Source organism: Ambystoma mexicanum, chromosome 13 (genome assembly GCF_040938575.1).
Source record: "Ambystoma mexicanum isolate Mex_15411 chromosome 13, UKY_AmexF1_1, whole genome shotgun sequence".
Classification (NCBI taxonomy): domain Eukaryota; kingdom Metazoa; phylum Chordata; class Amphibia; order Caudata; family Ambystomatidae; genus Ambystoma; species Ambystoma mexicanum.
This window is the reverse complement of record NC_090938.1, coordinates 193,546,843-193,564,037: the sequence shown is the minus strand read 5'-3', so window position 1 is coordinate 193,564,037 and position 17,195 is coordinate 193,546,843. Positions and strand designations below refer to the sequence as shown.

The window sequence follows — 17,195 nt, the reverse complement described above, 5'->3', positions numbered from 1 at the left end:
TTTTCCCAGAAGCAAGGAAAGTCAATTTAACCAGCCAGGAACCACAGTGTTGCCATTTGCAGTAGACGCAAGAAGCTGAAACACTGACCAGCCATTTGTTTGAAGTTTGCCGCTTGCGAGCAGTACCCGTCCCATTACAGTGCAGGAGTCCCGAGAAGTCCTCCCTCTTGTCCCCACGACTGAGGCCTAGGAACAGCGAGATCTGCAGAGCCACACAGGAACAGAAGTCACTTTCTTCAACCTAATGGTACTGTAAAGTCGAAGAGAACTTACCTTTTGTGTTGTAGCCACTTGTCCTCTTTGGAGACTTGCTTGGTTGCAGCTTCTTTACTTCACAAGCCTAATCAGCTTATGGCCCTACTTTGATGTTCTTCTATTCTTCAAAGAATTTTTAAACATTGGAAAAGACGTTCTACTTACCGGCAAGAAGAGCTTCAGTTCACCTTGACTTTTGCTAACTTAACATTGGCTGGCTAAGGCTCCCTGAATGACTTCTATCTTCTGCTTGTGTGTTGCCTTCCTTCCAAGAAAGGGTTATCTTACTTTGCATTGGGGGGGTTGTTTTGAAAGTACTTACCTACTTAAGATTAACTGTGTGAATACTTTTTTCTTCTGAAATCTCTTCTCTTTAACACTACTCCCAAGAATATTCTAAATGCAACAGTGATATATAAAAGGCCAACAGCACTCTAGCTATTCAAGTCACCTGAGGGTGTAGGTAGTTAGTGCCTGTGTGACATCCCAAATGGGTATTTGCTGATTTAGAGAACTAAGTGTGTATTTTCAAAGTGTATTTGTGTGGTACTTTATATTGCTCCCTTCTGAAGAAGGCTGATTATAACTGACTGGTAAATAAATGAATTATTGTTTACTCAAGAAACCTTGTGTGTAAGAATTTATTTGAATAGTTGTCACTGTGAATCTCTGTGCAACTCCAAAAGCGCACATTGACCCCTCTTGAGATAAGCCTGGCTGCTCCACACACTACCAACCTGTGTAGTGCAGACTTTAACCAAAGCTTAGGTTTCTATTGCCAGGAGGTCAGGGTTGTTGTAGTGCCCCCAAAGGGTACTGCATACAATCTTGCCTAGCACTTGGTGTTGTGAAAACACGGCCAAATGCTCCAACCACAAGGTTGTCAGGACTACACTACACTGATGATCCCTAATAAGGGTGAAACCAGGCATGTGGTTGTCCTGGCAGCTTTGCAAATGTCTGTCTTAAGCCATGTATAAAGTAGCACAGCCCTCTTAGACAATTTCCTGGAGCAAAAGGTTGAAGTTGAGCTAATTTTCATAACCACAATTCCAGCGATGGCCACTAGGTGGCATTGTGGAATGTGCGACTTAGCTGAAATGAACATATAGGGTGACCATTGTGCCTTTTGGTTAAGGTGAAACATAAGATCCATTGACTTTGAGAAATCCGATTGCTAGTAACTGTTGACTTATTTAATATATTAAACTATCTTTGTAATTTTCCAAAAAGATTTCTGGCCAGGACCACCCCCACCATTGATGACTGGTGGAAATGCATGCAGCAGTTTGAAACATAAGTGTTGAGAAAAAGTTTGACTTTTTGCACTGGTCTTGCCTAATCGGAGAATTGGAGTCCATTAAACAAATAGCCACTGTACATATTGCTATACTTTAATTCAGAAACTGAATTCAAGCTCGTCAGAAAACAGTGCAGATGTTCCTTTTAATTGTTTGGTAGTAGTGTTTATAAATTTGCCAGCAAACTAGGTGTCCGGCACCAACATCTTTTAATCTCTCTCCCGGTGCACTGACACAAGTGGGCCTTTTTAAAAATGAAAAGCAACCTTTTCCATCGATGAGCGTTTCATGCGCGTATTCGTGCAGAACACAAAAAACAAGGGCACCCAATATCAGGAATGGGATCTGGGGATTATTTCCTTGCGAGAGGATGTAAATGGGATGTGCAGATCGGGAGAGTATCAATTGGAGAGAGTTGAGGGGGCTATGAAAGACTTTCCTTATCGTCTTTTCGCAAGTTCTTGAGATCTGTTGTCGAAACAGACATGCCCACAAGAAATCAAATGTATGTTAGTAGAATGCTAGGAGAATAACGTGATAACATAATAGGAATGGGACCTGGGGCACACCGGCTTCAGGGATGAAGTAGGCCTGGGTCTCCAACGAGGGGCCTTAATTCTTATTGTATCTCCTTTTGACCTTCTCGTGAGAACCCATGATTTATTCGGGGGAAGCTTGCGTGAAGTGGAGTCATGCAGACTACTTGCGATAGGTAGTCAAACAAGCAGGTTTCTGCAAGATTCTCGGGAGAAATTGTGAAAAATTAAAATGTAAAATGTCTGCTAAAACCTAGCATAAATGATGCCCATGATTGACCCAGGCGCTAATTATTATAGCAAACTGGCCACAGTTTTGTAATGGGAAAAATTGCATGGTGAGTAGCTTAAAAACAGTACTCCTGGAGATTGCACTTTAATTGTGTACTAGATCACAGGTTAGACAGGTACAATATATGCAAATATACAAGTCAAAGATCTAGCAAAGAGTTTAGAGATTTTGCTGAGTCCTTTGACTTGATAGATATCTGGAGGTTCGTCCATGCATCCTGGGGAAAGAAGTTTTTCTTTCCCCACCATCCCCCGGTTCACGACTCCAACACTAGGATTGATTATTTTGTATTATCTGACAGGTTGGTCGAACAAGTGGTGGAAGCCAATATGAGTGAACGTAGTTTATCTGATCATTCCATGGTAATGTTAAAACTTAAATCTTGGGGAATGCCGGTCGAACTTTTCCAGATGGAGACTCAAAACATTTATACTAAACGATGAAAGAGCTTCTGAGACATTAAACAGCTTCATTTCTAATTACTTTGGGGAAAATAAGGGGACGGAAGATAGTTTGATTGTGTGGGACTCCTTTAAGGCTTCTACTCCTGGTGAGTTAATGAACTGGACCTCAAGAGCAAGGAGAAAAGGGGAGGAGAAATTAAAGGAAATTGAATCAGAACTTGGTGACCTGCAAAGCATATATTCTCTGTCAAAGAAGAGAGGATAAAATAAAGATGGATACTGTTAAAGAGGAGCTGAATTGTGAAATTGATAGGCAGACAGACAGGAACAAGTTACTTACCTGTAACTTTTGTTCTCCAGCATGGGTCTGGCATGGATTCACATGCTCATGATTATTCCCAGTCGTCAGGCTGGGAATCCTCGGTAAAGAAAAATCAGTATCAGTTTAGTTTCTGATCTGTCTTTCGTAGTAATAACTAATCACTGATCTCTGCATCATACTGACCACAGCCAATGACTGCCCTCTACCTAAGCCCCGCCTCTGGCAGCCATCTTCAGATTTGGTAGCACGTGAAGTGGCAGTATGACCAAGTGAAGAGCCGCAGAGGGGTAGGCGGGAGGGTTAGCATGTGAATCCATGCCAGACCCATGCTGGAGAACAGTTACAGGTAATGAATACATGAATACAAGAATAAATAGCAGTACACACATGCACAACCACGGAGGGTGGCAAAAGGCTCAACATTAAGAAATACAAAAAACTCAACATTAAGCATCTCTTACCTCCTCACCAGGGTCAACTTAAGCGAACAGGTTGCGCAGCACTGCTTGGCCGACCCTGGACTCCTCCCTGGAATCCCGATCGACGCAGTAGAATCTCGTGAAGGTGTGCGTCGACCTCCATGTAGCCGCCCTGCAGATATCTGGTGTGCCCCTGCTGGACAAGAACGCCGTAGTAGCAGCGATCGCTCTGGTCGAATGGGCTCTCGGACGGCCTGGCAGTGGTCGGTTAGCCAACCGGTGACAGTGCATGATGCAGCCGGAGAGCCATCTGGAAATAGAAGACTTCGAGAGAGCCTTCCCTTGATTCACAGGTCCAAAGTTCATGAACAGCTGTGATGTCCTCCAGAAACTCTTTGTGCGGTCCACGTAGAACTTCAGCGCTCTAGCCACATCCAGCGAGTGCAAAGTCCTCTCGGCCGGCGACAAAGGAGACGGGAAAAAAACAGGTAACACCAAGGGCTCATTAAGATGGAAGTCCGACGGCAGCTTGGGCATAAAGGGGGGGGGGGAGGTGTCCTAAGCACCACCCTCGAGGCATGGAAAGTCAAGTACGGTGCCTTGCAGGATAGGGCCTGATCTCTCCCACTCGTCGTGCGGAGGTAATGGCCACCAGGAACGCAGTCTTCCACGACACAAACTCCATCGGTACGGAGTGCATCGGCTCGAATGGGGGCCCCCCCATGAGCCTAGTCAGCACCACGTTAAGTTCCCATGCCGGGGCCTTCGCCGGCGGGAACGACCGGAACAGTCCTTTCATAAACTCTTTTACCAGTCGATGGGACCACAGGGACGTCCGCCCTGTGGTTCTGGTATATCTGGAGATTGCCGCCAGATGAATCTTAATGGAGGCATGGGCTAGCCCAGCCTTCGCCAGCGATATCGGGTACGGCAGCACTTGAGGAGCCGTAATCCGTAAGGGGTTGATCTTCTGTGCTCGGCACCAGATAGAGAACCTCTTCCACTTATGACCATAGCATTTGAGAGTCGAGGACGCCCTGGCCTTTGCAAGAAACTCTCTGCAATCGGCCGGTATATCGTAGCCTCCAAACTCTAGCGCTGCAGGAGCCAAGCCTGCAGGTTCAGCGACGCCGGGTCGTGGTGGAAGATGGCGCCTCCTTCTCTGGAGAGAAGGTCCGCGTCCGCCGACAGCTTGAAGGGAGGGGACATTGACAAGTCCAGAAGGTCCGGGAACCAGATCTGCCTCGGCCACGCCGGTGCGACGAGGATCATCCTGCACCGGGACCTCTTGAGCTGGCTGATGAGTCGAAGCAGGAACGGCAACGGAGGGAACGCATACAGGTATAGGCCGTCCCAGGGGAACGAGAAAGCATCGCCCATGCTTCTCGGCTGGGGAAACCTGCTGGCGAACCTCTTGCACTTCGAGTTAGTCGCTGTTGCGAACAGGTCGATTTGGGGTTTGCCCCATCGTCGGAAGAGTTGATCCACCTGATCCTGGCGCAGTTCCCACTCGTGACACGCGCGCAGCTCCCTGCTGAGCGAGTCGGCGATGGTGTTTCTTTCTCCTGCCAGGAGAAAGGGAACCAGGAACATCCCCTTGGCGACCGCCCAGTGCCACAGATACTGTGCCTCCTTGGATAGGGCTGGGGGATCTGGTGCCTCCCTGCTTCCGTATGTAACACATTGTCGTGGTGTTGTCTGTGAAGATCCGCACCACCTTGCCCTTGAGCGACGGGAGGAACGATTTGAGAGCCCAGAACACGGCTCAGAGTTCCAGGACGTTGATGTGCAGGAGCCTCTCCTCCGGGAGCAAGAGGCCTCTTGCGTGGAGATCTCCGGTGTGGGCGTCCCAACCTTCCAGGGAGGCGTCCGTCGTCACCGTCTCCTGGTACGCCGGCATCTGCAAGTCCTTGCCCGCCGTGAGGTGCGCTGGAATGCCCCACCATTGAACCGCCCGCCGGAACACCTCGTTGAGGGGGACCCTGTCTTCGAAGGTGCCCGTCGCCTGCATCCAACGGGCGTCGAGAAATTCTTGAAGAGGGCGCATCCATAGTCTGCAGAGGCGCACCAGGTAGATGCAAGAGGACATCATCCCCAGGAGGGACTTGATGGACCTCACCCTGGCCACCTCCGTGGCTAGTAGGCGCTGCACTTTGCCTAGAATGGTCTTCGTCCGTTCTTCCGACGGGGCCGCCAGGTGCCTCACTGTATCGAGCTTCGCTCCCAGAAACAGGGTCACCTGCGACGGCACCAGGTGGGACTTTGGGTAGTTTATGGCGAATCCCAGGTCTTAGTAGCTGGACGGTCCTCGCAGTGTGTTCGAGGGCGAGTTCCCTCGTCCTTGAGCGGATGAGCCAGTCGTCCAGGTAGGGGTAGACGTGAATCCCCTGCAGGCGCAGCCGCGCCGCCACTGGTGCTAGGCACTTGGTAAAGACCCTGGGGGCCGACTTCAATCCGAACGGCAGTGCTCTGAATTGGTAGTGGCGTCCCTGGACGAGGAACCTGAGGAACATTCGGTGACTTTTGATGATGGGAACGTGGAAGTAAGTATCCTCCAGGTCCAACGACAACAGGAAGTCGCCTTCCTCCAGCTGTCCCAGTACCTGTTGGAGGGTGACCATCCTGAACTTCTGTGATCTGATGTATTTGTTCAAACGACGAAGGTCCAGGATGGGGCGCCAGCCGCCCGCCTTCTTCCTGACGAGAAGTACCTTGGGTACACCCCCGAGCCTCTTCGGGACAAGCTCGATGGCGCCTTTCCTGAGCATCGCCCGTACTTCCAACATCAGTTGCGGGATGTGATTTTCCTTCCTGGCCACAGGTGGAACGTGAGGGCACGTCTTCAAGAATTCGATAGTGTGTCCTCTTGCCAGGGTATCCAGCACCCAACGGTCGGTGGAGATGGACTTCCACACGCCGAAGAAATTCGTCAGCCGGCCTCCCACCGGGGTGCTTCGGTGGGGGCCCCCCGAGACCACGGCCGGTTCAGTCCTGCTTGGAGGTGGTGGCCTTGCCGCCCTAGCCACCTTGCCGATGGCGGCGAGGCGCTCCCTGCTTGCCACGACCCCTGTCGGCCTCCTGAGACGAGGAGCCTGCCGCCTGGCGGTAGGACGACGAGCCACCGCTGGATCCCTTGGAGGCACCCTGTCTGCCTCCGGAGATCCGAAAGGGCCGTCGTTGCTGAAGGGCTCCTAAGGCGCGGGCCGTCTCCGTTTTTATGGCTTGGAGGGATTCGTCCACCGCCATCCCGAACAAGTTGCTGCCGTCGAACGGCATGTCCAATACCCTGGTCTGGACGTCCTGACGGAAGTCGGTCACCCGGAGCCAACCCCCTCGTCGTTGGCAAACACTGTTGCCCAGCTGGCGGAACCCGGTATCGGCAATATCGGTTGCCACCGTTATGGCGTGGTCCGACGCCACCTCGCCCTCTTGCAGTATTTCCAGGGCCTCGGACCTGTTGTCGTCCAGCAGGAAGTCCAATGTGGGGGCCAGCTTAAACCAGAGCTCCCTGTCGTAACGGGCCACGATCGCCAGGGCGGTGGCCGCTTTGATCATCGTTGCCGCCGACGGAGTGACCCGCCGCCCCATGGCGTCCAACTTCTTCCCCTCACCGTCCGGCGGGGAATTAGACATCGAGGCTCCTGACCCCGCCGCTTTCTTCTTTGCCGCCGCCGAGACGACCGAGTCTGGCGTTGGCTGGGCCCTGAGGCACAGGGGAGCGGTTTCGGGGACCCAGTACTTCTTCTCGTACCGGTCCCGTTTGGCTGGTCCCGTGGAGGGATTTTTGAGAACCGACAGGCCCTCCTCCCAGATGTCATCGAATAGGGGCACCGCGATGAATGTCTTCCTCTTGGCCTCCCGGCGCTGATAGAGGAAACCTTCCTTTTTCTGCTCCTCCGGGCAGAGCTGGAACAATTCGGACGCCCAGGCGATCATGGCGTGGAATGAGCCAATCTCGTCGGGCGGCGAGGCCTGTGCGACGGGAGACCCGTTCCGTCGCCCTCAGAACCCGTCGTCGAGCCCAAAGCACCGTCATCTCCCGACTCGTGGGAGGATGAGGAGGGAACCGTAGGCCTTACGGGGGCGAACGGAGGAGAGGGTTGGGTCCTCCGTCGTTTGTTCTGAGGACTTCCCGACGGGCCAGGGTGCGAGTCCTCCGGCCTGGGCCGTGGGAATCTCGTCCGTATCTCAGAGCATAAGGACTGGATGGCAGACAAAATGGCCGCCGAGCCATCCTGAGGCCTAGGAACCGGCTGCGCCGGAAGGGAAAGCCGCTCTTCCTCACCATCGTCGTCTTCCTCGGTTATCTCCCGAGGATCTTCCTGACCCGATCGACCTTTCTCGAATTGGACTTCGAGGTTCCTCATGGCCTCGGTCAGTTCCTCCTCCGAGGCGGACTCCGAGCTCGAGGAGGGCACCGTGCCCCCCCCCCTCGCTTCTTCCATCATGGCGGCCACAACGATGGGCTGAAAAGAGGATTCCCTTCTTGGCGGCAGGGAAACTCGTCCCAGAGGCAGTCTCTGCTGGCGGTGTCTCTGCCGGCTTGGCCAGAGTCGCCGCGATAGCCTCGATAGAGGCCTTCGCCTGCTGGGTAGGGGCCTTCACCACCTTAGGTGCGTCCCGGGCCTTCTCCTTAGGGGGAGGGGCGATGCCTCGCTCCCCCTCTTCCGAGATCGGACGGGGCTTCTCCCAAAGCTTACCCGGGGTCTCGGACTTCCTCTTCCCCGAACCGGCGCGTTGGCTCGTGGTTGACGGTGCCGGGGAAGGTGCGCCCTGCCTGGCGACCGAAGAGCCCGACCTTTCGGCGCTCCCGGAGCCAGCGGACTCGCGGCGCTTGGCCTGGTGTTGGGCCCCCATCGCTGGGGCGCCCGCACAGGACTTAGAAGCCCGCTCTGACCCTTTCTTCTTCTTCTCACCCGTCAAACCCTTCTCCAACCAGCTTGCGAGACGGGATAGACGGTCCCTCATGGTCCGCTCCGACAAGTTCTTGCAGAACTGGCAGTCCTTCTCTACATGAGTCTTGTCCCCATGAAGACAGTAGAGGCATCGCGAATGTTCGTCTTCCTTAAACGCATTCTGCAGCCCGCATCCAGGGCAGCTGCGAAACAGCTTGGGTCCGGGCGACGAATTTGCATCCTGGGCCATCTTGAAGTAGGCCTCGAATCTTCTGGAATCCTCCAAGAAGTTGATTAGACGAAATCTTCACCCTTGAGGGGCGTAGGAAAATCCCGCAACGAGTAGCCGTTAACGGGAGTAGAAACGGTGGAGCTTGAGGCTCGATTAACCGGAAAAAAAGTGAAAATTCACCTGAAAAAGCGCGAAACACGCAGTAAAAGCTCGAGAGCTAAGCACGAGGACTCCCAACACTTGAACGTGCGGTAAAAATCTGAAGATGGCTGCCAGAGGCGGGGCTTAGGTAGAGGGCAGACATTGGCTGTGGTCAGTATGACGCAGAGATCAGTGATTGGTTACTGCTACGAAAGACATCAGAAACAAAACGGATACTGATTTTTTTCTTTACCGAGGATTCCCAGCCCGACGACAGGGAATATTCATGAGCATGTGAATCCATGCCAGAGCCCATGCTGGAGAAATAGTGTTTTTCATGAAACAAAAATAGTGGGAGGAAGAGGATCGGGGCAGCTTTTAGCTAACAAACTGAAAGATCTGTCTGAGAGATTGCATATCGAAAGGATAGATAAGTTAGGAGGAATGGCAATTTAAAAAAAGGTAGTATGTGACTGCTTTTGTTCTTTCTACGCCTCGCTCTATTCAGAGTAGATTCTTCCGCAGGCATCAGTTACTTTTTAAAATAAAATAGATAGATATGCCTTGTTTATCTAAAGAAAGCAGGAATTTTTTGGATGCTCCAATTTCGATACAAGATATTCTTCTTGGCAATAATTCAACTAACCATTTGGAAAGTCTACAGGTTTGGATGCATTGCCGGTAGAATTTTACAGATTTTATGGTTCTAAATTGGCCCAGGATCTCTATGAATTATAATTTAATAGATTGAACTCTATGTCCCTCTATGAAGGAAGCAATCAGTTTAATACCGAAGACAGGGATAGACACCACCAGATATAGCAATCATCATCCAATTTCAATTGTCAATGTTCATGTGAAAATATATACTAAGATCCTAGCTACTTGTCTGGATACATTTATGGGATAATTGATCAATCGCAAATGGGTTTGAGGACGAGACATGGGTATGATAACATTAGATTGTTAGATGTTATGAGTTTGCCCAAAGCCGATTTAGAAAAAATGCTATTAATAGTTTTGGATGCTGAAAAGGGTTTTGATCAAGGGAATTGGATCTTCTTGAATTATACGCTACTTAAAATCGGGTTGGAGCCATTATTTTTAAACACTGTTGGTGCATTACAATTTGGTATTAATGCAAGATTATGGGTTAATGAGTTAGCAATGTTCTTTAAGCTTTTTAGAAGTGCGAGGCAAGGTTGCCTGTTGTCTCCTTTGCTTTTCAGTTTAGCATAGGAACCATTGTATCCTTATATTAGGCAAATGCCAGGCCTCCGGGGTCTAAGTGTAGGTGATAGCGAGGTTAAAGTGCTTGCCTATGCAGATGACAACCATAATTTTAGCGAATCCAGGAGAGGAAGGTACACTTTTGAACCGTATGATTTAGGAAGTAGGATTACTTTCAGGGCATAAAATTGGGAAAAAATTGTTTTCCCTGTTAAGAAACCGCTTTTATGTAATGAATTGGCCGATTGGAATTGTCAGTGTAAAGCATCTGGGGATCTATCTTACGAACCATGAAGAAAATAGGGAACTTTAATGTCAAGTTGATCGAGGTGCTTCAAAGAAACATTCGTAAATGGGAACATATTAGTTTGAATGTTTGGGCAAAAGTAAACGCGATTAGAATAATGTTACCTAAAGTGCTATATGTCATACAATCACTACCCTTGAAATCTTCAAAAAAAGGAGCTTAAGCATATTGTCAGAGTATTTCAGGAATTCTTATGGGGTAAGTGGAAAAAGGCCAAAAATTCCACCTTGTATTATGACGCGTAATGTGGGAGGGTTTAGTTATCCCATAATTGAAATTCTCACAGGGGGTTTTGTTAAAAAGTATGCATATTACTTTGACGAGAGGGGATCAGAGCCATTGTGGGTGATTGAGAGGAACAATTTACAGCCTTATCATTTAGGTGGGTTGTATTCTTTTGGGAAAAAGTCAAAACTGCCACCAATACTGCACACTAAATTTAATACAAAGCCTGCATTGACATCTTGCATTTTGGGGTGTGGATAAAATAGGTTTTTTGTATAGCGAGCCATCTATGTGGTATAATCCAGGGTTACAAATAGACAATAAAAAGTTGAACTGGTGCAGCTGGGTTAACAAAGGCATATTAAAAATTGAGGCAGTTTGGTGCGATGGGGAGATATGACAAGATATTTTATTTGTATCACGCTCATACACAAGTGTGAGCGTGACAAGGCAAGGGAGGGGAACAGGGGAGAACACATCCACGATCTTACTAGGCCCATTGAGAACATGCAAGTGCATGGGAAAAGGAAAAGGGGAGAAAGTGCATGGACGGGAGAGTGCGGCGCAGAGGTGAAAAGATAAATAATGAATACAAATAAATAGATAAGATGCCACAAACAGTGGTAGTGCATGATCACCTTTTTGACATTATTAGAGAAATATGGTCTATGTAGTAGTGAGATCGGGAGGTATAGGACACTTGGAGAATTGATGGCTGAAGAACAACAGATACTAAATACATCAATAAGGGAAAAATCTAAGACCTTTCTAAAAACAATGCCTGTGGAAGGCCCATTTCTGGACCAACTTGATATGTTGATTAATCCAATTTTGCATCAAGTTGGTAGGAATACATCAGTAAAGGAGTGGGAGGGGCTATGGAAGGCGACGGCGAGAGCCAAGATGGATTTCAACTTGCGTTATACACATCAAAGGCTCTAAAGTTTGATAAAATGTTCTAATTTACTAGAAACTGTATTAACACAAAACCTATGTATAGATTGGAAGTTATGTTTGCGAAAATGTAAATAAAGTGATGAAAAAAAAGTGTACTCCAGCAGGTGAGGTGGGGTATATGTTAATAATAATGTTAAACAGCATTTGTACCACGCACTGAGTGGTCCCCTGGCTCTGTAGCGGATCTGAAAGGCAAGTGTGTGTGTGTTGGGAGGGGGAGGGTATTAGTAGGGTATAGCGGGAATAGAGCGAGAGTTGCAATGTCCTGTTGACAGATTCAGTTTGCACCATTTGCGGTGCTTGGGTGCGATTTACGGCTTGGTAGAAATCCCATGTGCTGTTGTGCATGGCTGTGTGCGGTTTGTCCAGTGCTTTAAGTGGGGCTGAGCCGGGACCCTGCCGGGGCCCCTCAGTCCCACCATGCCAAGGCAGGACACATTACCCCGCCACGGCCGTAGCCGCAATGGGAGATACGCCCGCCACTTCAATGTCAGGCAAGCTGACAAAAGTGCCAGTCAGCCAGCCACAGTGTCGCTGAAAGTTGCAGTTTCAGCAACACAGGCTGGCACTTCTCAGTCACTGTAAGTTCCTCTTGTGTCCCCTCGCGTGTGTGTGGGGGGGGAGGGATGAGGGGGTTCACAAGAGGAAGTTATGGTCCCTTTGTTTGCCCTCCCCAAGTCACTGACCCTCAGCGAACCCGGATCTAATCTGCAGATTAGATCACGGAGCTCCCGGGTTCGCTGAGGATCAAAGACGCCTTGGGCTCGAATCTGTTCTCTGAGTAGAGCAGCGAGCCTGGGCATCCGTCCATTGGCAAAGCTTTATAAAAGATGCCTTGAATTGTGTACTTTTCAAGCCTTCTTTTATAAAGATGGCAATATGCTACACATTTCTAGATTTATAAAAGATGGCTTGGAAAGTACACAAACCATAGTAAGGTACGCATACAAATATATAAATGCTTTAATACATTTATATATTTGCGCACCTTACTAAGGTTTGTGCACTTTGTAGGCCACACCTACCATGGAAGCCATGCTCCCAAATGAGGGCCCCACCCTCAATGTCTTACTCCACTTAAAGCACTGGGTTTGTCTGACGTATACCATAACACGCCTTGAAATTCACTGTAAAAAATCTTGTGACAGTGACATTTAGGCAATGGTTTAACCTATTAAAAGCCCTGAAAGTCATCATGTGTTGGAAGCAACGCCACCTAAACTCACGACGGTCGTCTCGCCCCCACACCCCCATTGCACAGTCCAACACTGATCACCTGCCATGTGACCTCACTGGAGCAGAGTGATGACAAATAGGATCTCATAAGAAACTGAAGGTAAGAATACAAACATGTATGTGTTCCATTTGAAGACCTATTACAAACAATTCAATAGGTGCATGTGCTGTGCATGGCAACATAGGTAAGCTACCCCCACGAGTCTATTTGGGGTCCTCTGGGCCAGGGCACTGGCCGGACCCATTGACTACTTTGGGTGCCGTAGTGGGGCCTGGGGCACAGCTAGTGTTGCCACTGGCCATAGGCCATGGACAGTGGTGACTGGACTCACCATGGGGTAAAGTGGCCACATGGCCTGGCTCTAGGACAGGTTTAGTGGGTGCTTTGGTTGGCATTATTGCATGGCCAGAGGCCACTGCCCAATGCAGTGTCAGCATTTGACGGCAAAACTATTCTTAGAGAGGCACAGTTGTACCCTACTAATGAGGTCCAACCAGACCCAAACACGTGTCTGGGGTTGCTGTAGGTACTCTTGTTCAGGGGAGAATTACCTAGCATTTCGGTGGCTGGACTGCCCCAGGGTAGGACAAAGACTGATATGTTTGGGATATTTCTTCCCTGTGAAAGATAGGGAGCTAAAGACTCTGGGTAAGTCTCTCGTAACCAGGACTAATGTCTTGCAGAGGGACTCCCAGGACAGCCCCCCCCCCCTTGTTAATTGGCAATTGCCATTGGTCATTCTATGGGGATGAAGTGGCCACTGGGCCTAGCTCCAGGAGGGACATTGCTGGGTCACAGTCTCTCGCTAACCAATGGCGTCGTAATGGGTGGTTGACAGGGCAGATTTGGATGATGGCCAATGATGACCTCGCATAGCATACTACCTGTGATAACAAAATGTGCTCTAGCTTCCAATGAGGATGTCGCTCATGTAGTGCCATCCTTTAAGTGATCAGTGCGTTTAATGGCTGCGCAACACGGGGCTCAGTCAAGGTGGCAACGCTTCCAACACACTGCGTATTTCAAGGACTATTCCATTCAATCAACACTTTAATGCTATAAAAAGTTATGAGAAATGCTTAGCACAAACTGGCTGAAAGATGGCAGCCGCACTCAAAGAAAAGAAAAAAATGTACATTAAAAGAAAGGCCCTTTGCGTGAGAGAAACAGTCTGCTCTCGCCTTTCCTTGTAACTGGTACATACCTTTTCAGGTAGGATGTGTAGCTAGAGGGAGAACTGGTGGAGGACCCCTCGATTCCCTTCAGATCCTCCCGCCACAAATGTCGAGTATAGGAGCCACTGCGCACGAGGCTAACGGCGGACTCTCTGCCGGAGGAAGAGAAAACAGTATCATCTCCCAGAAGCTCCGCTTCACATCACTTGGGAGACTACAGCAAAGACACGGAATGCTTAAAATGCGTACACAATTCAGCACTCTAATGCAACAAACATTTACGCATTTTCGAGTTTTGAGAAACACATCTATTAATTTGCACGCTTAATCAATGAACATCACATGGCCATCTTCAGAGAAACACGTTGCCTTTTCCAGGGCTTTTTCCCCCCTGTTAAAACATGTTCATCAAACACCGATTAGAGCAGGGGAATGACATTTCATAATTCTGTTGGTTAAGCAGCACTAAAACGCTTCTCCCCCAAACGAGATTGTAAAAAGCTTTATACTAATTCAGCATATTGAATGCCCCCCCTTCCTATGAGCGAGGGGGCAGCAGGGGTGAGGGGCACCCTCTGTTTTTAAAACATGGGCGCCACCATCCTTCATCTCACGGCAGACGCCAGATCACCAACCTGTCATCCAGCTCAACACCACTAACTCAATTGTGAAGCAAGATCTTTTTTGCCTAAAATGTTTGCACATTGACAAATCACTCTAGGAAATGGCTGGCTGCATTTCGTTTTTTTTTTTATTTATCTTTGCATGAAACATACCCCAAAATGCTTTCAACTGCATTCAACAATTAACCCGACAATCAGTACACTGGCACATTCCCAAGTTTTTATTCTGTTTATAGCGCGAACCTGGCTAATAGGCAGCCGAGCGCTTTACAGAGCTCAGGGGGAGCCAGATGCTAGCGTTGACAGTAACGCAGTACTGTGGGCATTGTCAGGGTTTCAGTCCTGGCAGACTAAGCGTGGAAAGAGCCAGGTCTTCACGATTTTGAGGAAATGTGTGAAGGAAGGGGCAGCGCGAGTCTCCAGGGGAGAGTTCTAGAGGGATGGGGCTTAGCAGGAGGAGGACTGCTTTCTGGTTCTTAACTTACGGGTAAGCGTGGACACCAACTTTTTGATGGTCAAGCTACAGGAGCTGCAGGAACCTCCCGAGATGCAGAAATGGCTGCCAGGTAAGATTGGGGGGGGGGGTTTGATTTTCCCAAGTGCAGAGATTTGGAGCCAGGCAGTTTGGGCTTTCTTGTCCACATGTTTTTGGAGAGAGAGAACGCTATAGACAATGAAGCCTAGGGATTAGGCCAAATCAGTCAGCTTGGGGTGAATCTGTCTAGGTTCATGTTGTCTAGCCAGTTATGGATGATCTGTTTTAGTGGGCTTTGGTTTTAGGTAGGTGGATGACATCCAGGTCTGGATGGTGCCCATGCAGCAGCGCAAATAAGAGATGCATTGAGGACCAGTAACCTAAAAGGTGCAGCTGAGTGTCATCTGCGTACTGGTTGATGGAGATGCTGGGGTCATTTAAGAGATTTCCCCAGGTGCTCTATATAAAGGTTGAAGATAATGGGTGAGAGACCGGAGTCCTGCGGCACGCCGCAAGATAGCAGTAGGCATTTGGACCGGAACTGGACCGGAACTGCCCCCATTTGGACGGCTTGGTTGTAATTTATGAAGAGAACCAGACAAGGACTTCTTGTGAGGCCCATTCTGGTGGCAAGGATCGAGATGAGCCTTGGGTGGTCGACCATATTAAACGCTGCTGAAAGGTCGAGCAGGAGGAGGCACGAGTCACTGCTGTCCGTAAGATTTAGTGCTTCGATCACCTTTTTGGCAGTTTCCGTGCTGCATTTGGGGTGGAACCTCGATTAGTAGTCATGGAGGAGGCAGTGTAATTCGATTTTGGCCATCAATTGATTGGCTCCGGCCTTTCTGATGCATTTCCCTGTGAAAGAGGCTTGTGATGGGTTTGTTAGATTTTTAGGATCAAGTGAGGGTTTCCTCAAGAGGGGGCGAATCAACCCGATTTTGAGAGAGTCTGGGAAGAAGCCTTCAGCGAGAGAAGCATTGACAATATTAAGGAATGTGTTCAGGGCGCAGTTTTGCAGCTGTTTGATGATAGAGGATGGGAGGAGATTGTCCGAGTAGGCTGTGGGTTTGAGGGATGCAAGGGTGTCAGAGGTCCTCAATGGTGAGAGGGGTGAAGGCTGACCGAAGGACTAACCGGTGCAGGGTGGAGGCTGGCTCCTTGGAGGCCTTTGCATACTCAATTAAGTCCATGATTTTGGCAATTTTGTTGAGCAAGTTGTTGTTAATGCTATTGCATTTCTCCTGCAAAGCCGGGACCTTGTGGTCCCAAGTAGGCCTGGCGCAGTGTCCGACAATGTCGAAGAGTGTTCTTCTCCTTTCGGGGCACCCACAATTGCGGTGGTGCAATAAGCTGATTTGGCGCAGTTATTCACTTTTTTTAGCAAGGTTCGCAGCAATGAGTGAGTAGAGATCCTCCGGATTAGCTGCGTTTATGCCACCATTTTTCCAACAGCGCAATAGCGCTTTTGTTGGGCCCGAAGACAGGAGTCTACAAGGGGGCAGATGGTCTGGCCTTGAACCGTGTGGTTCTTATCAGGGATTGAGTGTTAACCAGGTCAGTGACGGCAAGAGAGAAGGTTTCGAGGCGGTCCGAAGCATGTCCGGTTGAGAGGACAGTTAGGAAGAATTCTCAGAAATGTGCTAATTCCCTCCAACTTTGCTGGATTTTGAAGACTTGATTTTTTTACCTGGAGAGAGCGAGAGCCTTTTTCCAACACTCATGTATTTTAATGTGATTTTGAACTCTGTGCTTTTGGTTGTGGAGTCTGAAACTCCATAGGCGGCATCTTATACATTGTGTCACACAGCACCTTCAGTGTAGTGGCACATGGAAGTCTTTCAGATTTCCCCAAGGTTTAAATACCTTCTCTGGGATAAACTACTTGCATCAGAATGACCAACCCACAACACAGTAAGCTAACAAGCTTGCAGCAAGCACCCTACTGGTGGCTTGCCAACTTTCTCCACTGTGAGCCAACTCGCCTATCTTTCTACCTTGATAAAGACTAAGGTCGATACGCGCGTCAGCTTTTTGTTTCACTACACACAGCCCATGTTGCCAGACTTGGCATGTTCTTTTTAGTACATAAAATTAACATGTACTGAAACAACTCCGGATTGATGAGTTACTATTTTTCAACAACCTCACAGAAACTGGTCAACCACC

At 49.0% G+C, this 17,195-nt stretch overlaps 1 protein-coding gene across 10 annotated transcripts in view; it reads right to left on the bottom strand.

The window, feature by feature from the left end:
* PPP1R12B (protein phosphatase 1 regulatory subunit 12B) overlaps positions 1 to 17,195 on the bottom strand; it is a 1,230,188-nt gene that overhangs the window by 806,768 nt on the left and 406,225 nt on the right. For 8 of the 10 annotated variants that reach the window (XM_069633610.1, XM_069633604.1, XM_069633603.1 and 5 more), the window contains exon 12: positions 13,958 to 14,080. The exons of the other annotated variants lie outside the window; for them this stretch is intronic. In XM_069633610.1, coding sequence (XP_069489711.1) covers positions 13,958 to 14,080 — 123 coding nt within the window. The remainder of the gene's footprint in view (positions 1 to 13,957; positions 14,081 to 17,195) is intronic. 10 annotated transcript variants of the gene reach the window in all.